Source organism: Staurois parvus, unplaced genomic scaffold, assembly GCF_062004578.1.
Source record: "Staurois parvus isolate SC_StPar_1 unplaced genomic scaffold, SC_StPar_1.0 ptg000108l, whole genome shotgun sequence".
Classification (NCBI taxonomy): domain Eukaryota; kingdom Metazoa; phylum Chordata; class Amphibia; order Anura; family Ranidae; genus Staurois; species Staurois parvus.
Window position 1 is genome coordinate 4,842,115 of NW_028317904.1, and position 26,407 is coordinate 4,868,521.

Genomic DNA, 26,407 nt, shown 5'->3' on the forward strand with positions numbered 1-26,407 from the left:
CAAGAATTGAAAGACTCTTGGCTGGCTACAAAAAGCGTTTACAAGCTGTGATACTTGCCAAAGGGGGCAGTATAAGATATTAACTCTGCAGGGTGCCCAAACTTTTGCAGGCGCCATTTTTTTGTTTTCTGTTATTTTGAAAGTGTAAATGATGGAAATAAAATCTAACTTTTGTTGACATATTATAAGAATGTCTAATCTGTAATTTGATGCCTTTTGGAGATTTTTCCATCTTTCCTTGGCTTCTTTATGCACATTAATACAAATTTTTAGCTGGGGTGCCCAAACTTTCGATCCCCACTGTAGGTCATATAGCGCTTTCCGATCACGCTCTTGTCTTTCTTGAACTCTTGAACCCCTCCAAAAACCATCTACGACTCCACTTTTGGCATCTAAATGTATCTTTACTGAAAGACCCTGACGTCGTAGCTGACATCCTCCATGAACTGGACACTTATTTCTCCACAAACACCGGGTCAGTAGAGAACCCTTTGTCTGTATGGTCAGCACATAAGTGTTACATTCGCGGGATATTCATCAAGCACGGCCATGCAGCCAAACAACGCAGACTACAATCCCTAAATGATTTACTTACTAAATTCCAGACTTTAGAGGATTTGCATAAAACTAATCCTGATCCAACTACAGAAGCTGAATTTACGAAGGTTCGCGAGTCAGTTAGGGAACATTCCTTATATGAAGCTAAACACACCCTCTTGAGGATGCATCTGGCTTATTAAAAATCCGGAGACAAATGTGGCCGCTTACTGGCTAGAGCACTAAATGTTCAGAATGCCCAATCCTATGTCTCCGCCTTACAGTCTCTGTCAGGCAAGATGCTTCATCCCACGCCAGAATTGGCAAGTGCTTTCTGAACGTTTTATTCGGTCCTCTATAATATACGACTCCCATCTACCGCTTCTCAACAAGAGACACACCTTGCGGACATTACCAAATATTTACGTGAAGCCAACCTTTCAGTGCTCTCCCACGAAGAACGGGAATCCTTAAAAAAACCGATCTCGGTGGACTATCTGCTGTGGTGGCTGCCACCCAACCCGTAAAACCCCCAGGCCCGTATGGCTTTATCATTGCATATTATAAAACTTTCCTACCTCAACATTGCACCTAACTTTTCGGACGCTTTTAATGTTCCCCCTGATCTTCTACAAGCCAGTATTTTGGTGATTCCAAAGCCAGATAAGGATCCCCTTCTCTGTGCCAGCTACCGCTCTATATCTTTACTGAATTGCAATGTTAAATTGTTAACTACACCGTGTTCCAAATTATTATGCAAATGATATTTTTCCCATTTACCTAAATAATTGATGTAAATAACAGTCAGCATAATTCTCATGTTATCAACTATTAAAAGTACAATTCAAATTTAATTGAACAAACCTAATGATAAAAGTATTTTTTTTTTAAACATAAAAAAACTTACAATGCACTGTTCCAAATTATTACGCACAGTAAGTTTCAAAACACTTTATAGGTTGTAAAGAACTGAAATTGTCATTTTTTGTGTTTGCAGCATATTTACGGAAATCAAAAGCTATTTCAATCAAACTTTTAACAACATTTTAACTTTTTAAACATTTTAACAGGTCACGTTACATTTTAACATAAGACCCCTTATTTGATAGCAGCTTCACAAGTCTTGCATCCATTGAACTTGTGAGTTTTTGGACATTTTCTGCTTGAATTTGATTGAGGTCAGGGGAGGATGGAGGCCATGCCATGACTTTCTCTCCTTTTATCCCCATAGCAGCCATTGATGCAGAGGCATTCTTTGCAGCATGAGATGGTGCATTGTCATGCATGAAGATGATTTTATTACGGAAAGCACAATTCTTCCTTCTGTACCAGGGAAGAAAGTGGTCAGTCATAAACTTCACATACTTTGCAGAGGCAAGTCCCACCTTCGGGGGCTCTAAAGGGGCTGACCAGCTCTGTTCCCATGATTCCGGCCCAAAACATGACTCCACCACCACCTTGCTGATGTCGCAGCCTTGTTGGAACAGGGTGGCCGTCCACCAACCATCCACTACTCTATCCATCTGGACCATCCAGGGTTGTACGGTACTCATCAGTGAACAGAACTGTTTGAAAATTAGTCTTCATGTATTTTTCTGCCCAATGCAGCCATTTCTGCTTGTGAGCATTGGTTAGTAGTGGCCGAATAGAAGGTTTATGCACAGTTTCAAGACTCTGGAGGACTCTACACCTTGATGTCCGTGGGACTCCAGAGGCACCAGCAGCTTCAAATATCTGTTTGCTGCTATGTAATGGTATTTTAGCAGCTGCTCTCTTGATCCGATGCATGGATCTAGCAGAAATTTTCCTCAATGTGCCTTTATCTGCACGAACCCGTCTGTGCTCTGAATCAGCCACAAATCTCTTAATAGTGTGATGATCACGCTTAAGTTTTTGTGAAATATCTAATATTTTCATACCTCGTCCAAGGCTTTGAACTATTTCACTCTTTTCGGCAGCAGAGAGATCCTTTTTCTTCCCATATTGCTTGAAAATGGTGCTCTGCTTAATAATGTGGAACACCGTCCTTTAGTAGTTTTTCCTTAAATTGGGCTCACCAGCCAATCTAATTATCCCAGGTGTCCGAGATTCTTTTCAGTGATCAAAAGAGCCCTGGCACACAATGCCATCCATGAGTTAAACTGAAAAACAAAATATTTCATCTTTGTGACACTTAAATAGAATTTGCATAATAATTTGGAACGCGGTGTAGAATACAAGATTGAATGTAATTCTTTAATGCATTATATCCCTAGATCAGAGTGGCTTCATACAGTCCAGAGAAGCGAGAGATAATACAATTAGAACAATTATGTAATAGCGACGGCCAAACAACAAAACTCACCTTTGTTGCTTTTGTCTACCGACGCGGATAAAGCATTTGATAGAGTTGACTGGACTTTCATTTGATAGGAGGCATGGAGGAGCTCAGCTATGAGGAACGATTAGCTGAACTGAATTTATTCTCTCTTGAGAAGAGGAGATTAAGGGAGTGATGATCAACATGTATAAATATATAAGTGGTCCATACTGTGAATTTGGTGTTGATTGTTTACTTTTAGGCCATCACAGATGACAAGGGGGCCCTCTCTATGTCTGGGGGAAAAGAGATTTAATCTCCAAATATGGAAAGGCTTTTTCACAGTAAGAGCTGTGAAAAATGTGGAATAGAGTCCCTCAAGAGCTGGTTCTGGCCAGCTCAGTAGATTACTTTAAAGGATGGGATTCTTTCCTAAATGCACATAATATAACTGGATACTGGTATTTATAGGTAAAGTTGATCCAGGAAATATCCTATTGCCTATTGGGGATCAGGAAGGATTTTTTTCCCCCACCAGAGCAAATTGGATCATGTGTTATTGTTTTTTTTGCCTTCCTCTGGATCAACTGTGGGATTAGGATAGTGTATGTGAAGGTTTTCTGTTTGAGTGTTGTTTTTTTTCTACCAGATTAACTATATCTCCTCAACTGTTTGATTGTCTTAACAACATACAGAAAAGGGCAAAAAGCAGCTCACTGCATATACCCACCCCCTGGAATTGCATTTGCATAATGATCTAATGTAAATATTTTCTTTTTTTTTGCTGTTTATTTACTCCTTTTAACATGAGGATAAAGGGGCAAGCCTTGCAGTGATCGCAGTGGGACATCCCTTTTGGTTTCTCTGGCTTGAGTACTTTTCAATTCTTTCTCAACGTGGCCATGCACGAATATGTCTCTTAGAGTTTTGGCCCTCTGATATATCACCAGTGGGAGGGACTTAGGGAGGGCCTCTCTCAGGTCTCTATCGTCTAAGAGGACTGGCCAATATTTCCTCAAGATATTCTAAATCTCTCCAGACTACAGTGAAAACTGACTATCAAGCCCATTACATCCTCACTTCAGGATAATTTATTGTAATTTGTTAGTAGCGTGTTTATCTCTGACTTTTTGAAATGATCTATATAATTAGATCCTTCTTTGGGCTGCCACATACCAAAAATCTCCTAAATAAGATCCTGCTCTTATCCATAAAATAGCCCTCAGATTAGCAAATTTTGCTTAGGCCTCATAAACAGTCCAGTCCGGTTGCCTCTTTTCAATGACTTGGGGGGGTGGCTACTCCAATACAGTAAATTATTTGTGGATGACGGCTTCTTATAGATGGTCATATAGAAAGTTGCTATCATTTGTTTTTTTATTCAGAATAATTATATTTGTATTTTGAGAGAATCTCTTTCTCCATCACCATTTTATGATTCGTTGTAAAGCCTATAAGTACACATTTGTTGGATCTTCAATCAATATGGCATTGTTTTGTTCATTACTTTAGATTTTTAAACACATCTTTAGGTAATGACATTTATCCATTAGGGCAAGATTTCCACTCTTATCTTCTGGTTTTATTATTACATTTTTATCACTTTGCAATGCTTGAAGGGCTCTTCTTTCCTTTTTATAGTCAGAATATAATGTTTTTTTCTCTTCAGTCTTCTCTTTCCTGCAGAGCAGCCCTAAATCATTCTCAGAATTCACAAATAACTGAATGCTGCTCCCTTGTGGGAACAGTGGCGTAGCATCATTCAGACCTCAGTGGCACCAGATATACTTTTATTTTGCAGGGACTCTAACACTCTCAAGGTTTATATAGGTCAAAGGGAGGGAGTTAAATAACCATCACTATTCTGGACACTGTGTTGTATAGGTGACAGCATTTGATCAGACCTACATCCCACAGGCATTGGAAACTTTGCTTTCCAAGGCATTTTGCCTTTAGGTTTGGCTATTGCTATTATATTATCAGTTAACTTATGAGGTTAATGGCATCTGTGTTAATGTTGCTGCTATTATGGTAATTTTGCTAAATGGCTTTCTTGTGCCAACCAACCTGATCCAGTTAATGAATTGCGTACATACTATACTGAATGCAATGTGATACATTTTGAAGAGGATTATTTGTATTGTTCATTCTTTTTGTATTTCCAGTTGTTCATTGATGCTACTGTCTCTTTAATCAGTCATGGGCACATTAAAACCAAACACTGTTGACTGTAAAATTTCCTTACACAATGTAAAGGGCTTTAACTACCTCTGAAAACCAAGCAAGTCTTTTTGAAATATAACAAGCATAAACCAGAGCATTTGCATGCAGAAACCCACTTTTCCAATACCATTGCAAGATGAATTTGAAATAAAGAACTATTATTTGCAATGAGCCGTATAACAAGCCCATATGCAGAGTCATTTCTTATGCTCCTGTGAAAATGTAGTATACAGAAATTTCCATTTTTTGTGCTGTGCTTTGCAAATTAAATAAGATCTTTAATTTCATGCTATTTTATTGGATAAATCAACCCCATCAGTAGATGAATTCACTATGGCCCAGTGTATAGTGCTTTCTTTCATCTTTTGGTCCCTAGGTCTGACAGAAACTTGGAGAGAGTCTAAATAGCTTTTGCTAACAAGTTAACAACATTATAAAGATTTTAAAGCTAGCTGACAAGGCTATCAAGCAGTAATCCAACACATGTTGTTAGATCTCAACATTAAAAAGGCTGTTGGTTCTCTCTCATACATTTGGTAAATTGATTAAGCTGAGACAAGCAATTGTGTTTCATTTGCAATTAAATTTTTATTAAAAAAAAAGCAGTGATCTAAATAATACTCTGTATTTACTTTGCATAATATTTTTCTTTTATTTCAAAGATGATCATTCTCGAATCAAATTGACTATTATCAATGAAACAGCCACTACTGATTATATCAATGCCAACTTCATGCCTGTAAGTATCTGTGTGGTTTCATTTTATATACTTTTTATGGTTTTGCTCTACTTAAAGTGGCATTAAATATTTGTTGATGTGGGAGAGCTTTTGCCCTAATCCGCAAGTATCCATAGCAAATTATATTATAAAATACAGTATATTAGGGCACACCTTACCTCCTACTGTGCTGTCCTCCAGTGAAGGCGGGCCCAAGATCCTGTCAGTGCTTTGTCCCCAAGTGCCGCCATTTCCACTGACACAGTTTTCAAGTTTCTGCAGCGATCCTTTTCAAACAGAGGACAGCCACTGCTGGTGTAACTCCTGTGGATGCATGCATGCACAATTAGCCAGGTTATACAGTATGTAATGCCCTCCAGGTTAGTGAGATAGCCTGGTTGTTATTTTATTTTTTAACTAGAGGCTGAGTAGCAGCCTGGGGATGAGTCAGCCTGTGAGTAAGGCTGGGGTTCACCTCAGGACAGGATATCGTATGTACTCTCCAGCGCCTCAGGAAATGCACAGCCAAAAGGGAAGCCAAGGGAACCAGGACAGCAACAACCAAAGGAAATGCTTCAAGGGTGCAGCCCTCCTCAGACGGGGAGATCAGCCACTAGATAGAGAATAAACAGGTGGCGCACACACCTAGTGCACTACACATCTGCACCAGAGGCTGCTCAGTAGCTCTGAGGAAAGGGATTCGTCCCCGAAATGCATCAGCCATTTGATCGCACTGACAGTTGGAACACCTTGCTTGCCGTTGTGGCCATCGTCATTATGCAAATGCTTATTAGATACATGCTTCGTCTGTGAGTATGTGTCAGGGCTCCGGTTATGACCAGAGGTGTGTGGACTGACACAAGGAAATGCAGGCTTCAGATATAGTATAAACAATATAATTTATTTAAGACTAAACAATACATAAACACAGTGCAAGACTAAACATAAACACAGTGCAAACAAACCAAACCAAAACCCCCAACAGATATGGCACTAAATGGCGGCAAAAATTCATCCCTGCTTTCGGGGGTACCAGATGAAACCAACTCGGCACAAACCTGAATCAATGGTTGCCCTGATCTACTAGGCAATGAGCGATCCTTATGCACTCTAGTAGTTGATCCCTGGTATACTCCTTCAGAGTCTGATAAGCATAATCTCTGTCATCAAACACTAGCAGAGACAAATACACCACCTCATCAAGATTCATCCTTCCCAGCAACAATAAGCCAAGATGGCTTCCCTGTGCAGCCACTTCTGGTCAGGATTGGCCTTGGTGTAATGTCAGGGCTCCGGGTATGACCAGAGGTGTGTGGACTGACACAGGGAAACGTAGGCTTCAGATATAGTATAAACAATATAATTTATTTAAGACTAAACAATACATAAACGCAGTGCAAGACTAAACATAAACACAGGGCAAACAAACCAAACCAAGACCCCCAACAGATAACAAAAGAACAATACTAAGCGTAGTCGGCAGGCCAGGTCGGTAGCAAATGGGCAGGCAAGGTACAAAGGAGCAGGCAGAGCGTAGTCAGACGGACCGGGTCAGGAACAATCAGGCATACAAGGTACCAAAGGAGCAGACTGGAGAGTGGTCAGGAATAGCAGAGGTCAGGACAGGCGGAGTTCAATCAGAGTCAGGGATCAAGCAGGATCAGACAGGAAGCAGACAGGATGCAGGTACAGGGGCTCTTGGGAAACATACACCAAGGCCCTGATTGCAAGTCTGGCCATTCCTTATATGCACCTCCTGCAATCAGCCTCAGGTGTTTTGGCTGACTGCAGGAGTGAGCCTCTGGTTGCTGAGAGCACCCGCTGGCCAGTCCTGGTACTGCAACCCATAAGGCAGGTGAGTCCCACCACTATTGGCGAGTCCATTCCTGACAGTCTGTTTTTACTTTTCATACCTTTCAATAAACCTTGGATAATGCACTAGGTGTGTGTGCCACCTGTTTATTCTCTCTCTTCACCTCAAGAGAAGCTAGGGAGGTTCTGCAGGTCAGAGCTTCTGGAGCCCTCCCACCACTCCAGAAAGCTGATAGCATTCTGGGGGAGGGATGGAGGAGGGGAGGATGCTTGGATCTGCATGTTTGAGGGACCTTGGTCAATCCCCTGGCTGGAGGCTGGACATGGTGACCAAGGCAACCCTTAAATGTGGCAGCCTGGTGAGGAACTCAGTGTATGTCGGGTTGAAGATGGAATGAGAGGCTGGACTGTGGGGCCTGGAAGGGGGCCCAAGGAAGGGGCCTATCTAAACGCATTTGCTGAAGAAGAGGATCTCCACTGTGTCACCGTCTCCAAGGGAGGACAACCTGAACATCAGGGAAAGAGCCAGCTCAGTGAAATGCCGGAAGGCAGTCACCAACCCATTAAGCTATCAGGAAGGACAGTGTGAGTACTCTTACACCCCCCGGGCTGCATAAAGGGAGAGGGCAGTCAGGTGGAGAACTCAATTAGCTTCTAATCTGGGACTGCTGTTTTATATTGGCAGCTTCTGCCACACCCTTGCCCAAGGAATACCCTAAGTGCAGCTGGGTGAAGAGGAGTATTCATCTGGAGTCTGAGAAGGTACAAGAGAGAGCTTTGGGGGCTCTTAAAGGAGAGAATATTTTTGTCCACATTTTTGTACATAGTTATCCTCAAGTTTGCACTTTCCTTGGGCATCCCATACACCCCTCAACCCTATCTAAGTTAACAACCCCTGAATAAAAGTCACAAAACCAAGCTCAAGGACTGTTTACTGACTCTGAAAATGTGTGTTGCTTGACTGTGCAGAGCTTTAGGGGGACCCAAAACTCAGCGACTCCTAAAGGGGTAGTGCTACAAGTACATGGCCCATGCATCATGAAGTGTACAGGCAAAGACCACCAGGAGAAGAAAAAGGGTTTTTTTTTTGGCAAACGAGACTTTGCATGTCTTTACACCCTGGTGATTTTTTTTTAGAGGTGATATACCAGAATCTGGCTTTGTGAGCTTTAACTATTTATTATGAAACTTGATGGATATTAACTAAAAAAAACAGTGGAAGTTCAGGCTGAGGGGAGAACAATGCTTGCTTTTTATAAGGATTAAATAGATTCTACCTTTTATGTTTCCAGTGGAAGGGAATACTGAATGGTCAGCATAGGCAACAGCAAAAATTTTTTTTTGTTTACAAACGATTTTATTGTACATGAGTAGACAGTAAAACAACAGCACATTATGAAAGTGATATTGTCAACAAAAATAAGGCATATTTGAAATGTACAATACATAAAAGTATATTAACATAAAAAAGAAGATAGAGGAAAAAAGGAAGTTATGAGTGCATGAGATACATAAATGATAAAATAGATTGAGTGATACATCTATCAACAATACATGTCAGCCAACCTTTACCGGGGATGTTGTCAAGCATGCAATAAATGTCTACAATCTTTCCATGACTCCCATTTTTTATCGTATAAGTGCATCTTATCCAGTAGGGTATAATGAATACGTTCCATAAGCATTACAGCGTCAATTCTGTGTAAAACGGAGTCCAAGGGTACAACATTGGACCGCCAATGCAGGGCAATGGACCACAAAGTGGCAATACATAATGTATGTATCAATCTCAGAGTGGCATCAGAAACCCCTGGGATATGAGCCCCCAATAAACAGGTCTGTATGGACAATCGTATCGGGTTGCCCGATAGTGAGGTAGCCACCTCAGATATCTTACGCCAGATCAAAGATATGTTCGGGCAATCCCAAAATATATGGACCAAAGTACCTGTGCGGCCACAGCCCCGGAAACATAAAGGGGATGTTTGTGGAAACAATATATGTAGTCTTGACGGGGTATAATACCATCTGGTTAAAACTTTAAGGGCCGTCTCACGAACCGAAAGAGATCTAGAGCTCTTGCATATATTATCCACCATGGAATCCCAATCCTCATCCGAAAAAGTGATACCACAATCCTCCTCCCACTTTTGTCTGTACAAAGGGGGAGCATGAGAAAGACAGATCAAAAATTGGTGATAAAGATCTGAAATAAGACCCCTACCTCTGGGAGAGTCACGGCTGATACGCTCAAAAAAAGAGATCGGAGAAGATGGGGTAAGGCCAAAGTGCGCATTATAAAAGTGCCTAATCTGTCTATAACGAAGGTACTCACGAAGAGGAACATCAAATAACACGCGCAGCATATCGAAGGTAATGTAAGATCCTCCTCTTTAAAAATCAGATAATCTGATAAAGGATCGATCATACCACCAACGAAACATGTGAGGGGAAGAAAAGGCTACAACAAAAGTAGAATCACCAAAAAATGAAACACCTGGGGGAATATGAGAGACTAAACTCAATTTAGCCTTGTATTTGGACCAAAGTGTCAGCGAGTGGGTCACTATAGAGTTATGAAAAGTAAGCGATCGGGGGGAGATTTTAGACCATAAACTTCCGGGTAAATAAAAAGGACGTATCGACTGAGACTCAAACTTAATCCATGGGATTTGAGAGTTAATAGTAGCCCATTGTGATAATTGCGCAAAACGAGCCGAGAGGTAATATAGCCAAAAGTTGGGAAGACCGAGACCTCCCGTCCGTTGTGAGCGATACAAAATGGATGAGGCAAAACGTGGATGCTTATTTCCCCAAATAAAATTGTTAATAGTCCGCTGAAAATGATCCAAAAACGTTTTTGAAACCGGAACTGGAAGTGCTCTAAAAAGATAAAGCAGTTTGGGCAAGATATTAATTTTAACCGCCGTGACTCTACCCAGAAAGGAGATATGATAACCATGCCAATCTTCAGTAGAGTAGAGAGACGTGACACACATGGTGAATAATTAGCTGTAAACATATCTGAGTATCTGGGAGCAAGATTAATCCCCAGATAGGATATCCTGTCCTTGACCCAGCGAAATGGAAAAGAACTACGGAGAGATGCACTTAGGGAGTCAGGAACATTAACAGGCATAATCACCGATTTGGTAAAATTAACGGTGAGACCTGACACTTTAGCAAAATCATTCAATATGACACACAAATTAGGCAAAGTCAACGGGTTAGTAATAAAAAGCATAACATCATCAGCATACATGCTCAGCTTAAAATGTGAAACTAATAATGAATAGCCAGAAATATCCAAATGTGATTTGATCGCCAATGCCAAAGGTTCCAACACCAGCGCAAACAAAAGGGGCGAAAGAGGACAACCCTGACGGGTACCTCTACCCAATGTAAAAAAGTCAGAGTTACAGCCAGGAAGCCTTATTCTTGTTTTAGGAGAGTCGTATAGGGCATGTATGCCTGCTAAAAACCCATCACTGAAGCCCATTTTCTGTAGCAAGGAGAACAAGTAGGGCCAAAGAACACTGTCAAAGGCCTTGTTTATGTCTAAACTCATCAACAGAACCTCTTTGGAATGTAAATTAGCATCTTGAATAACGTTTAGAGTGAGACGAATGTTATCAGTAATAAATCTGTTGGGAATAAAACCCGACTGGTCTGGAGAAACCAAAGAGGAGATGATAGGAGCTAACCTGTTCACCAAAATACGGCTAAATATCTTCAGATCGTTATTCATTACTGAGATTGGTCTATAGTTTTGCGGCAAACAGTGGTCTTTCTGTGGCTTGGGTATTAGAGACATGTTAGCCAACAACATCTCCTCGGGGAACTTACCCCCCTGTAAAACATCATTAAATAAAGTTATCAAGTATGGAGCCAATGTAGAGGTGAAATGTTTATAATAGCTAGCAGTAAATCCATCAGGACCCAGTGCAGTAGAGAGTTTCAGCGCGCCTATCGCACATGTTATTTCCTCTAAAGTACAGGGGGCATTAAGAGAGGCAATCTGAGAAGGTGTGAGAGCAGGAAGGGGTATAGAATCTAGCCATGAATCTGATAGAGAAACAGAATCCGACTGTGGAGAAACTAGTAGTTTAGAATAAAAATTTTCAAAAATACCCAAGACTTCCTGAGGTAAAGATGACATAGCACCCGAATTAGTACGCAATTTATACACGTGTGGGGGGCGCAAAGAATGGTTCAATTTCCTTGCAAACATGGTAGATGCTGAGTTGCTATGTAATAGGAACGAGGCCTTCGACCAGCGGAGGGCCTTTTCAGTTTTTTGGGAAAGTAGGGCATTCAGTTCCAGGCGTTTTTGGGACAATAGCTGTTTATTGAGTAAAGATGGATTAGCTACATGGCTTCTATAGTGTGCTTCTAATTCTCGGGTTAAAAGTAGTATCTGCTGCCAACGTTTTTTATTTCTGGTCGAAGCCATAGAGATAAGTCGGCCTCATAGGACCGCCTTGTGGGCTACCCAGAGTGTGGCTGGGGAAATATCAGGGGTTGAATTAGATTGAAAGTATTCCTGAAGAGATGTAACCACCTCCTGGCGAGAGTCAGTATCAGTTAGCATAGAGTCATTAAGTCTCCAAGAAAAGGGAGTAGGTGCCAATCCCACAAACGTGATAGATAAGGCCATAATACTGTGATCCGACCAGGGGCTCAAATGAATACTAGCTATCCTAGAATTAGCTAGCAAAATAGGGGTACAATAGAGATAGTCTAATCTAGCATAAGAGTCATGTGGGTGGGAATAAAATGTGTAATCTCTGGCTCCCGTGTTGTGCACTCTCCAGGCATCCACCAACTGGAGGGCATCTAGTTTCTTAGTAAGGGATTTTGGGAAAGCTTGGGAAGTATGCGAGGAGGAGCTACGGTACAAAAGAGGATTTGCCACCAGATTAAAATCGCCACCCACCAATAGATGGGGGGACATCGTCTGGATCACGATACACATGTTGAACCTCAAAGGGAAATGAGTTATGTAGAAAGATGGCCACTCCCCTACTCTTGGAGGAATGTAGGGTATAATACCCCTGCCTATAGGATCTATGAAAATATGCTGGGTGTTTTGCGGCTGCAAAATGTGTTTCCTGTAATAAGATGATTTTTGCTCCTAATCTTTTATATTGAAGAAAGGCTGTTTTGCGCTTATTTGGCGAATTGAAACCCTGGACATTATGCAAAATACATTGAATTACCATAATAAACAGAGCTTGCCACTATCATCATAAAAGTACACATTACAAGGATATCCCCTAAAATTATTTGACTAGACATAGAGACCCGCAGGTCTGCATCAGACAGACGTACAGGTGGCAGAACCAGCCTAGGGGACCCCCAGACCCCAACATAGGGGCTGTGACGTCCACAGACCGACACAATACCATCCTCATGCACTAAAGTTTTGAGAAAAGAGAAAACGAAAAACAATGGAGAAGAAGCTTTAATATCCTCTATATTTGAAAGGGTAACTGAAGAACGTGGATCAGGCAGAAAAGTTGTCATACCTGATAAAACAAAAAGTTCAAACATTAAGGGGCCACATGGGCCCAAACCCTGTCTCCTTAGAACATGGAAAACAGAGCTGCCACCCCGCAATCGGGCGGCGACACCTCCGGCCATGTCAGGAGGCAGGGTGGGGTAACATGTCAAATAGTACAACCATGAATTAATGGGCGCAATTAGGAGGGTCCAATGACCCTTGTTATACCTTAACTCGTCCAGTTATCAATGCAAGGCATACATAATAGTATTGCAAAAATATCACAGCAGCAACCACAGAAATACACAACCTGACAATGTAAGAAATAGAGAGCAAAATCCCTGTGTCCCAAATCTTAGTAAAGTCATAAAAAACAATAGACAGGACCAAAGACTATCAAGACAATGGGTATTAGGCAAGTGAGAATGGAAGTGAGAATGGACCCGTCAACCCGGTTCTTGTCTGACTCTCCTTCTATCCCTCCATGGGGAAGGGGTATGCCAAATGGGAGAGATACGAGGGGTGGAGGGTGGACGTTGAGGTGATGGGGCATCCGCCAAGCCTAATTTGGCCAAGATTGCTCTACCTTCGGGAGGGGATGTAGCTATATATGTGCTCCCATTATGTGGAACTATCAGCTTAAAAGGGAAGCCCCACTTGTAGCGGATACGAGCTGAGAACGGGGCAGTTGTAACTTCTTTCATTTTTCTACGTTTCTCCAACGTGGCCGGGGAAACATCAGGATAGATTTGTAAAACCGAGCCTTCAAAGGAGATCGTTGGAGTATTGCGAGCAGCTCTGAGTATTTCTTCCTTGGTCAGAAAATCCTTCATGCACAAGACAATATCCCTAGGCGGCTTGTCAGCAGGAGGTTTAGGGCGTAGGGCTCTGTGGATGCGGTCACAGGCAAAAGACCCAGGGTCACGATCCGGAAGGAGTGACTTGAATAACTTGGTTATAATTAATGAAAGATCCGACATAGACTCCGGGATTCCCCTGATTCGCAGATTATTCCTGCGATTGCGATTATCAAGATCCTCGACCTGCGCCTGCAGTTGTGAAAAGGCTGTTTGTAAATGATCATGCTCTCTGGAAAGTTCACCATAGGCCAGGCTAAGTTCATCGTGTTTGGTTTCCAAGCGGTCTGTCCTGGAACCCAGCGTGGCTATTTCCTGAGAGAGAACATTAGTGCTTTTATGCAATTCTGATTGAAATTTGGCGGCTAGTTTGGCGTACATAGATTCCAAGCAGGACTCCAAGTCCCCTTTTGTGAGTTGCTGTGTATTTTCGCTGACCAAGACCGATAAGGGAGCGGTGGTATCCCGTGTGGGATCGGACAGGGATGCTTGCTCTGTATTAACTGGAGACATGCCGCAAATCTCGTGAGCCTTAAGTAGGTATGTCGTGAGGGACTTCTGAGCTTGTCCCTTTTTTTTCTTGGTGGACGGCATACAAGGAGTCTCCCGGGGGTGATCAGCTGAAAATTGGAAAGTGAGTGGAGATTATAACCCCAGGGGACCTATAGCGCCAAAAATAGGTTCAGGGTTGTAGTTACATGAATGCTGTCAAACCCATCTGCGAGAACATTATATTGTAAAAATATTCAACAAGCCTCGAAAGGGTAGGTAGAACATAAGTCGCAGCAACCAGCAAAAAGTTCACTCCGGAGCAGGATGATGGCACCAGATCCCAACTCAGGACACGAGAGGGACGGGTGGGAAGCAGGAAGCAGAGGACCTCCAATTCTGAGTACAAGGCCCTGCAGGGAGATTCCCTCCGGGGCAGTATCAAGGTCCCAGTAGGCCCCTGAGCCCAGTAAGGGCCACGGTCACAGAAGAAGATGGGCTCTGGGGCTATTAATATGAGGCCCACTCCCCAAATCACTGTGGGGAGATCTTAATGACAGGATGCCACCTGTACCCCCCACTCACTGTGACCAGGTGAAAGGAGGCCTCTGGCAGATGGTGTAGGCCGCAAACGTCGCCGCCGCCGCGGGGAGCAGCAACACTCAGCGGCGTCTCTCTCTCAGCCTCTGTGATGCAGAGGACGCTGCAGACGTCTTCGGGTGATCCCCCACAGCCCGGATGGCAGCGGGTGCAGATAGAAGGTGCCGGAGCCCCGGCCCACGCGGCCGCACCAGGCCGCGGACGTCCGCTGCCACGAAGGGCGGAAATGTCGCCCGGAGTCTACCTCCCAGGTATCCGGGATGATACCAGGGCCCTCCGCTGCTCCGCCATGATCCGCTGCTGCACGGATGGCAGTGGATTCCGGAATTCGGCGCCGGAGCTCCGGATTATGCGGCCGCTCCGGTCGCCATCTTGGACACGCCCCCCAACAGCAAAAAATTTGATCAAACGAGTTTATGCATTTTTTATGTTATGTTATCACCACCTTATTAGCTTCACTCTCTCCCTGTTTCCCACCTCCTCTCCCTCCAACCACCTAACAGTTACCCGTAGAAACCTTCGCCACCTGAACCCTTCTCTTCTCTGCTACTGACCACCTCTATGACAAAATATCATCCCTGTCTTGCCTAGATCTAGCCATTTCTGTCTACAATGCTTCACTGTCATCCTCCCTAGACAAGCTTGCCCCCCTCACTACATACAGTTAGGCCCTGACCCCTGCAACCTTGGCAAACAGATGACACTAGAGGTCTCAAAAAACATAGCCACGCTCTAGAGCATCTGTGGTATAAGACAAAGTCTCAGAAAGACTTCAACCAATATAAATCTGCCCTCCAGAAATACTATTCCTTTCTCCACACTGCCAAGCAGACCTATTTCATTACTGTCATTAACACCTTCTCATCCTATCCCTGTCAACTCTTCTCTACCTTCAACTCTCTTCTTCATCCTCCACTGCCTCCATCCACTAACTCACTCACTGCCCAGGAGATCACAAATCACTTCAAAAAGAAAATTGTTACAATTCATGAGGAGCTCTATCTGGCTCTATCTTACACTCTCTAACTCACATCTTCAATTTCTCCCTCTCTTCCAGCATCTTCCCTAATTTTCTAAAACATGACCTAGTCAGCCCCATACTTAAAACGCCCTCACTAGACCCATCCAATCTTAACAACTTATGACCCATCTTCTTACTCCCCTTTTCCTCCAAACTGCTTGAACGCCTTGAACCAGCTCACTGAGAATAATCTTCTTGATCCCCTTCACTCTGGATTTTGCTCTCAGCACACCATTAGAACTGCTCTCCTCAAACTTGAAAACAATCTACTAATGGCTAAAACCAATGGACACCATTCTGTACTCCTACTCCTGGACCTCTCTGCTGCCTTTGACACAGTGGACCACTCCCTCCTGCTCAAAAAACTCTACTCCTTAGGTCTCCATGAATATGCTCTTCGTTGGTTCTCATCCTACCTATCCCACTGCACCTTCAGTGTCACTTACAATTCTACTTCCTCTTCTGCCCTTCCTTTCTCCGTTGGGGTTTCCCAAGGCTGTTCTGGGATCCCTCCTATTCTCAATCTACACCTCCTCTCTGGGTCAGTTGATTGCCTCCCATGGCTTTCAATACCATTTCTATGCTGACAACACCCAAATATATCTCTCTACCCCTCAGCTCACTCAGTCATCAGTCTCCTCTTGCATCACTAATCCTACTAACAGACATATCAGCCTGGATGTCACACCACTTTCTGAAAACGAATCTGTCCAAAATTGAGCTCATAATATTCCTCCCCTATGTGCCCCTTCCACTGACTTCCCCACAGGCCAGGGTGCTAGGTGTATCTTGGACTCTGGACTATCCTTTTGACCCCGCATCCAATCACTGCCCAAAGCTTGTCGCCTCAACCTCTGCAACATCTCCAAAATACGCCCCTTCCTAAGGAATGACACCACAAAGCTTCTAACTCACTCCCTAGTCATCCTCTGCCTTGACTACTGCATCTCCCTCCTCACTGACTTACCTTTGCATAGGCTATCTCTCCTCCAGTCCATCATGAATGCTGCTGTCAGACTCATCCACCTTACCAACCATTCAGTGTCTGCCACCCCTCTTTGCCAGTCCCTCCACTGGCTCCCGCTCACCTTATGAATAAGATTCAAGATACTCACAACTTATAAAGCCATCCACAACTCAGCCCCTAGTTACATCACTAACCTGGTCTCAAAATACCAACCAAATCATTCTCTTTGCTCCTCCCAAGACCTCCTGCTGTCTAGCTCCCTGTCACCTCCTCCCATGCTCGCTCATCTCTGGAACTCCCTTCCACAATGTGTCCGACTATCTCCATCTCTGTCCACTTTTAGACAATCCCTGAAAACTCATCTCTTCAGTGAATCCTATCCTGCTTTCATCTAACAACTGTACATGTATTTTGTCCATCAGCCCATCCTCCACAGTTATTACCTTTTGTATCTCTCGACCCTCTCTCTTAGATTGTAAGCTCTAATGAGCAGGGCCCTCTAAATCCTCCTGTATTGATTTGTATTGTAATTGTACTGTCTGCCCTTATGTTGTAAAGCGCTGCGTAAACTGTTGGCGCTATATAAATCCTGTATAATAATAATACGATTAATGCTGTCTGCATACCTTGTCTTTACTGTTATCTTACCTCACTGTCATGTTAGAACATCTTTTTGCTACACCTGACTACACTCAACATGCAGAAACCATTTGTTTCTTATTGTCCCTCAAAGCATGAAGGTATAAAACCTTTTGGGTGTTACTCCTCCCACACCCCCTCCTAATACTCCCTTGAGTCTCCCTCTCAATCCAGCGATGTGCACAGGAGCCTTGGCTGTCCTGGGTCTCGCGATCTCCTCATTGGCTAAGACACATTGGCTCCAACTGCTCTCAATCACAGCCCGTGAGCCAATGATGAGACAGCATGGTGCGGGGCCAAGCCATGGCTCTATGTGTTTTATGGATGCATAGAGTGGAGCTCAAGAGTGAGCACATACCAGTTCCCCCAGAGCAAGCTGCTTGCTATTGGGGGCACTGGTCGGGAGGAGGTGCCATGAGCGCTGGTGGGGGACCCGAGAAAAAGAGGATCGGGGCTGCTCTGAGCAAAGCCATTGCACAGAGCAGGTAAGTATGACATGTTTGCCATTAAAAAAATTAAACCTTTAATATCACTTTAAAGCAAGCAAGTAGTTACAAAATTGTAACATTAGCCTTTTTTGCTACAACTTATTCATTGGTGCAGAAATATTTCTATTTTAGTAAAAACAATTGAGGTAGTCCACCTGCACACTGGAATGACAGGTAACAGTAATTAGCCACAAATTCATGAAAAAGTCAGCCACCCCTAACTAAAACTAAATAAAATGAAGAGAAATTAAGTAAAATAAAGGAACCAATAAAAGGTAACAAATGGGCATTTATTTATTTTTTCCATAATAAGTTTGTTGAAAGTCAAAACAGTACAGGCAGCATGGGATACAATCAGAGATTAATGAGAACCTGAGCACAGGGTTAATAGGAACCACTTGTCTTATACAGAAAACTGAACATAAATACAGACCCGGTATCGAATAGGTGTCAACAGCAACAACTGAAAATAGGACTCCTGAATGGGGAATCCTTAGTGATGTCCCAACAGAGCCCAACCAGAATCAACACAAGTACCAAAGCATGTCTCAGGGCCTCTGAAGGGATGAGAAAAAAAACACACAAAATTAGAGATAGCGGTTAAGAGGATAAAATAGGGAGGTAGAAAGGACAAGTAATAGTAAGGGGTAAGAACAGCAGAAACAGGGAATCTCCCAACCCCAGCATATTGGAGAAAGAACTGATTATGGAGAGAGCTTCCTAAACCAAGGTGAGGTATGATCAGCTGTTAGCAGCCTGGGTCTGGGGGAGGACTAGAGTTGTGAGAGAGGAGGACAAGATATCTCGAGGACAGTTTAAATTGGGACCACCCATGTCAGATGGCCGAGAATTTGGATAGATTTTCTTTGGAAATCGCAATCAGCTCTTCTAATTTTCCATCCTGTTCAATCTGATACCATTCCTCCAAGGACGACGGTTTCATTGAGCGCCAGTGGCATGGAATATATTGTCTCTCTGCCAGGATCATGTACATTGCTAGGGAGCGGTAATGCAATTTCCTGGGAACTGAGATATGATGTAGCAGGTGTTGCACCAGAGAGAATTCCAGCCTCATGCCCGTGATTTCGATAATTAATTGATGTACTTTTTCCCAGAAAGGTTTCAGACTGGAGCATGACCACCACACATGAAGCAATGACCCTTCCTCCAAACCACCAGGCCAACAGCAATCAGGAACCATGGGGAGAAATTTATGGAGGATAGATGAGGTCCTGTACCATTGCAAATAGATTTTATAGCTGCATTCTTGAGCGGACACATTCATAGTGCCCTTATGGATGAGTGAGCAGATCGACTCCCAGTTTTCGGGGGACAATAAAATGCCTAAATCCCGTTCCCAGGCAGTGCAAGAATTGGTCCTGTGTGTGGGAACTTCACTGAAGAGGAAGGAGTAAACATTTGTTATTACATGTCTCTGTGGTTGTTTTTTCATTACACAGAGTTTCAAATGGCATGAAAGATCTAGACCAGGGGATACTTGCTCCTTGAGAGAGAAGAAAGTGTTGTACTTGTGCGTAAGGCCAAAACAATAAGGCGTGTGGGGCAAGGGATCTATTGAGAGCATCCAGAGACAGAAGAGTGCCCCTGCGGAAAAATGCGATGCCCAAATGTCATGATGCGGCCATAACTGCATTAAATACGTCCTTGACATACCTGGAGGAAAGGCCGGATTGAGGCGTAGTGGGGACATGGGGCCTGGAAGACTCTTCTGAACCGAGATGCATGCTTCCAGAGACTGTCCAATGAAGGGTTGCTGTAGGGCCGCCTGTGGTATGTGTTTACAAGAGAGCCAAGGACTATTCCGTAGTGGTTGTGGAGTCTGGGATTGCTCTAGAGGGACCCAGCCCATGAGCAAGTCATGGATATGGTGATCCACTACCCGAGAGAGTAAGCAAGCGTAGTGATAACGGTATAAGTAGGGCAAGCCTATACCTCCCTTCATCTTGGGTAATGTAAGGTGAAAAAAATTAATTTGCGGGGCTTGCCTTGCCAAATAAACGAAGAGCAAATCGGGCAAAAGGTGCCAAAGAAAGAGGGGGGGGAGACGAATAGGAAGTTTGCATGAGGTAAAGAAATCAAGGCAGATTAACCATTGTATTCAGAGCTGCTCTGCCAAACCAGGATACTCGTAGAGAAGCCCATGACAGCAGGTCTCTGTGGAGGTGGTCCAGGGCTGGCAAGAAGTTCTGTGTGTAGAGCTCCGACAGGGACCCTGGAATTTGGATGCCCAGATAGGTAATTGCCTCGGATGCCCATATAAAAGGTAAATTTGATTTGCAAAGAGTCACCACCGACTCCGGGAGTGTTATGTTAAGCGCAAAAGATTTAGTGTAGTTTATCTTCAGGTTGGAGATGCGGCTGAAGTGTTCCAATTTGCATAAAAGATCAGCGATGGTAGTGATGGGATCGGAGAGGAAAAGGAGTATGTCATCCGCAAACGCTGAGAATTTATATTCACGGTCCTTAACCTTTACATCAGAATCATGACAAAGTTTTTTTAGGAGGGGTTCCAAGGTGAGAACAAATAGCAATGGGGACAGGGGACAACCCTGCCTTGTACCATTGTGGAGCTCAAAGGCGTTCAGCACATGGCCATTGATTCTAACTCTAGCAACAGGGTTACGGTAGACGGCCTGAATATAAACACATATGCGGGGGAGAAGCCTCACTGAGTGCAATACTGAGGCCATATAATCCCAGGCCACTCTGTCGAATGCCTTTTTCACGTCCAAAGAATTAAAGAAACCTGGTTGTGATTGAGAAGTGAGCCAATGGTGTAGGTTCAAGGCTTTCGTGGTATTATCACACCCAAATCAGATGAGGAAGCAAAGGGAGCAATCTATTACCCCGGAATCTTCGCAAAGAGCTTGATGTCTACATTTAAGAGGGAGATCGGGTGGTAGTTCGTGACTTAGGTAACATCTTTGCCTTCTTTTGGAATGACTACTATGTGGGCCTCCAGGAGATTTGACTGGGTAGTGGATTGAGACGACAGGGACCTAAAAGCCTCGAGGAATTGGGGCTGAAGCACATCAGTAAAGGTAAATAAAAATCGGTAAACCACAAAATTTCTTAATGTGAAATAACATAAATCCCCTAGATGCACAAAAAGTCACACTTTCCCCCCAGAGAGTCCAAAAGTCAAAAAAACCTCCTCTGTGTCTGTGAATCTTCAAATTATAATGCATAAACTTGATCCATCTCCAAAACCCAATTCTTATGTGTCCTTGTGTACCTCAAAAAAGCAAAATACTGCATATAGTGCATTACCCTCATAACAAAATCAATATCAATGTGCACTTATGATCAAAAATTATAAAATTCATAAAAATCACCCAGTGTCCACTAAATATGGCTGAATAAAATACTCTTACCCTAAAATTAACTTTAAATAGTTTTATATCTCACTTCCCATAAGGATCCACTCATGGCCTATCCTACGGACTCATCATCATCATATAAGGGATACCTCCAAAAAAAAAGTATCATAGCGTGTCATCCTTTAAACATGTGATCAGTGCTCCCCTCTTCAACACCACTTAGTGAAACGTAAAATCACTCTCCACCACCTTCCAAACCATGCACCTTACCGAACTACAGATGTCCAATAGTATGAATAGATGTAGGATGGCTCCTCTTTACTCCATACCTATCCAATCTCCAATCCCAATAAGCATCATATCTAACATCAGATGTGCTGGAACTTCGATCACACGATCCTCTTGAGCTTTTTGACCTCACATGTACAATGCTTTGGTCACACCACGCTTGTGTCCTCTAAATGGGACAAAGTAAGATGCAGGTTCCCCTATCGGCACTCCTTCCCACAACAGGCTTTAAATATTGTCCACCTTCTCTTCCTTTCCCCAGTGATCGTGATCCATAAAAAACGGAATAAGCAGAAATGGTGCTGTCAGTTTAGAAAATCCTTTTTGCTGTTCACACTTTTTCGCTTCCATGTATAGACAACATCTTCTTGCCTTCAGATATCTCCAGTGGCACCAATCAATCTTCTACCTTCTCTAGAGAATGTATAGCTGCTGTCCTCTTACTCCTCTATCTCAGGAGCACATCCTGGTTCCTTCAAACTGCAGTTTGAAGTACAGGGGGGCCCCAGTATGCCTCAGACCCAGTTCAGGTCTGTAAGTATCGTATTGCAACTCAAGGAGACATAGAGAACTGGGGGAAGGAGGTTAGGCTACAAAGAGTTCAGGCAAGCTGAAGAAAGAAATAGGGGACTATGGGAGAGAGCCCAGGCATCAGTGAGCTTCACCGGGGAGAGGAGTAGACTCTCCCCCGGCATTGCCGTTGGTCTCCATGAACTCGAAGTGAAAGATGAAAGGAAGAGGCCGGACATGCATAGCGGTGAGCTATGTATCCATGAGCCGTGAACAAACATGCACTGTGGAGCAGTTACACAAACAGTATATTACAGGAAAACAGCGTAACATAACAGAGCCAACAAAGTAAAAGGGAGGCATATAACTGCTTATGTCCTCCATGGGTCACGACAGATGTTATCACATGGGAAGTCGGAGGGCTATTACCAACAAGTTCTTGACCCCTGGAGTGCTACAGAACAGGTATCAAAGAGGAAGTCCCAAGGCCAGGTAAATACTTGCTAATGGTGTGTGTAGACCTCAGTATACGAGAAAGGTGGGGTTCCGTAATTCTGGAAAGTGTCCACACTTCAGAGTAAAGCAACCGTAGGACAGCTAGTCACTGTGGCGGGCTCTCCTGTGAGCAGGGGAGGCTGTCGGGCTTGGGTTATTCGGATCCCTGCAGTGTAGATAGGGAGTCGAAAGGTAGCGAGCGTTGACTCCAGGCATGAGGAGGGTGGCCTGGAGCTTCTCGTGGAGCAGACTGTTCCTGAACTAAGGGGCGAAATACGCTGTCCTACGCAGTCCAGTGTTGGGATATCCAGGCATTCACAGAAGTGGGATAAGTCCTCTGGGAAACAGAGCAGAGTTGTGCGTCCCATAGAGGTGGCTGATAGGCAGAAGGGGAATTTCCACCGATACAATATCTGCCTGGCTCTCAGAAGATCCAATAGAGGACGAAGATCTCTTTTATGTTGCAATGTAATGGCGGAGAGGTCTTGAAACTGTTGAAGCTCGATTCCATTGAAAGTGACACGCTGTCTGTTTCTAGCACTTTGCAGGAGCTCCTCTTTGGTAGCAAAACTCACCAAGCAGCAGATGACATTATTATTATTATTATTATTACATCGAGTTTATATAGCGCCAAAGGGTTTGCTCAGCGCTGTACAATAGGGGGGACAATACATGGCACAGTACAACACAAACAGACAGCGTACGAGGGGTAAGAGGGCCCTACTCTTTCAAGCTTACAATCTATGACATCTCTCGGAGGATCGCTATCCCTACCCTGGGGACACAGAGCAGGATGAATACGCTCCATTTCAATTGGGGACTCTGGGTCACGATCTAGCAGATTATTGAAGTTATGGAGGACTGATTTCGACAGCTGCTCTTGCTCCACTGATTTCAGCAGCCCCCTAAGGCGTAAGTTATGGTGGCGACCCGTTATGCAGATCTTCCAAGTGCCTCTGAAGATCTCTCATCTGCAGTTTATGAGAGTCAGCAACACATGCCGTACGTTTAATGGATACCTCGTGATGTAAAGTGATGTTCCACCGTTTGCAGGCGGGTAGCCATCACAAGAATATCTTGGCGGAACTCTGTGATTACCGCTGACAGGGTGTTCTTTATGTGTGCAGCTATGACATGCAGGTCAGCCAGGCTAGGGGCTTGTGGAGCCATGGAAGAGGTGCTGGGAGGCTGAAGATGAATGTCCCTGTCTCTGCTCGAGCTACGACTCTCGGGGCTTGAGAGGCCTGGGATGCGGCCTATGGGTAAAACCAGAATTGCTGGGGGATATACTGGCGCAGCTGTGTCCCCGTTTCCCTGGGGGAGCGAGACGGTGAACTGGACCTACTCCGGGGTGACTTGTCTGGTGCAGGGATCCTCTCCCTGGTGGCGGGAGCTCCGGTCTCAGGTGGACATCTTGGACAAGGTGAGACCACGCCCCCCCACCGAATGGGCACTTATTATGCAGTGTCTGGTCTTACTTTTTTAGATTTAAAAGAGTACAGAATGCCTTAACGTTTCAAACCATAAAATGTCAGAAAATCTCGCTGAGTAGCATCAAGTTCAAGTTTGCTGCTGAGATAAACCAGCCCTCATTACCTACTGTAACTCATTCTGTGAGACTCAGTGAGAGTCAGTAGTGGCAGCCTTATATTACCAGACCTATACAAAATCACTATGCACTGTCTTATGCAACAGCCCTATTACTCAGCCCTCCGAAAATACTTTTTTGCTCAATCCTCTGCACTAATCTCTGTAAGAGTCCTATGCAAAGCCCTATGCACAGCCCTATGCAACAGTCCTGTGACGGACCGCCTGTCACCCCAGTTATTCTGTCAGAGAACTGCTTCCTGGTTGCTACGACACAGGACCAAGGTATTATAGCCGGGCATCGCACCCAAGACTAGGCGACACTAGCTTAGATGCCAGATTGGAGCTGTTTATTGAACAATCAGAAATAGGGCAGTCCCCACATGAACAATAAAACAAATATTACACATTGTGATAAAAATCACACACTGATTAGAAAAAGAGTTCAAGTTGGTACCTCCAGGGGCTAGCCAAAAGACAGAAACAATAACTGATTCAATTAACTCAATGAACAATGGGACAAGTACACAGTAAACACATCCCAGCTTAACCACTTGCCTACCAGGCACTTATACCCCCTTCCTTACCAGGCCAATTTTCAGCTTTCAGCGCTGCCGCACTTTGATTGACAATTGCGCGGTCATGCAACATTGTACCCATATGAAATTTTGATCATTTTTTTCTCACAAATAGAGCTTTCTTTTGGTGGTATTTAATCGCCACTGGGCGCTTTACTTTTTGCGCTATAAATTAAAAAAGTGCAAAAAATTTGAAAAAAAAAAAAAGTTTATTTGTTTCTTTTATAAAATTTTTCAAACAGGTATTTTTTCTCCTTCACTGATTTGCGTTGATGAGGCGGCACTGATGGGCACTGATAGGCGGCACTGATAGGCAGCACTAAAGGGCACTGATAGGCAGTACTAATGAGGTGGCACGGATAGGCGGCACTGATAGACAGCACTAATTAGGGGTCACGGATAGGCGGCACTGATATGCAGCACTGATAGGCGGCACTGATAGGTGACACTGATGATGGGTACTGATAAACGGCACTGACTGGCATCACTTCTGGGCACTGACTGGCGGCACTGACTGGCACAACCCCTGGGCACTGACTGGTGGCACTGACTGGCGGCACTGCTGGGCTGCACTGGTGGGTGGCACTGGTGGGCAGCACTGGTGGGTGGGCACAGGTGGGTGGCACTGCTGGGCACATGTAGGTGGCACTTCTGGGCACAGGTAGGTGGCACTGCAGAGTGGCACAGGTGGGGGCACTGCTGGGCACAGGTGGGGGCACTGCTGGGCACAGGTGGGGGCACTGCTGGGCACAGGTGGGAGCACTGCTGGGAACGGGTGGGCGGGGCTAGTGGGCGCACTGCTGGGCGGAACTTGCGGGTGTCACTGCTGGGCACCGATCATCAGGGCACTGATCATCAGTGCCCTGATGATCGGTGCCGATCCCCGCTCTGACAACTGCCGGTTCTCGGCAGTACTTTCCTCACGATCTGACAGCGTGAGGAAAGTGCAGCCGAGAACCGGCACTTGCATTTCCCTGTGATCAGCGTGTCATTGGACACCGCTGATCACGTGGTAAAAGGCCGGTGGGATCGGCCTTTCACCACATCACGTGATCAGCTGTGTCCGTAGGACACAGCGATCACGGAGATCGCCGGGTGCGCGCCCCCTGGGGCGCGCAGGAGAGCGCGTTCTGGGAGGACGTCATATGACGTCCACTCAGAACTGGCCGGCCGCGGTGAAGCCATCATTCGGCTATGCGCGGTCGGCAAGAAGTTAATAAACAGAATACAGCAAGAACCCTCAGCATTAGGTTTTTTGATCTGATTAATCAGTGAGCCCACCCAGACAGTCCAGGGCCTACATAGGAATACACAAACTACATTACACATGCTGTCTTTGAGGTGTCTGGCCCCCACCTGTGCAATCTGACCATCATGAGACAAAACTCATCTGGAATTTTGTGTGAGTGGAATTAATTTATCTACATAGATTACTTGAGGGAGATTGCTGATAAA

At 44.3% G+C, this 26,407-nt stretch overlaps 1 protein-coding gene across 1 annotated transcript in view; it reads left to right on the plus strand.

The window, feature by feature from the left end:
* Window positions 1–26,407, plus strand: part of LOC149467497 (receptor-type tyrosine-protein phosphatase H-like) — a 581,796-nt gene that overhangs the window by 364,074 nt on the left and 191,315 nt on the right. Inside the window, exon 17 of the mRNA XM_089671609.1 lies at window positions 5,722–5,798. Within this exon, the coding sequence (XP_089527735.1) occupies window positions 5,722–5,798 (77 nt within the window). The remainder of the gene's footprint in view (window positions 1–5,721; window positions 5,799–26,407) is intronic.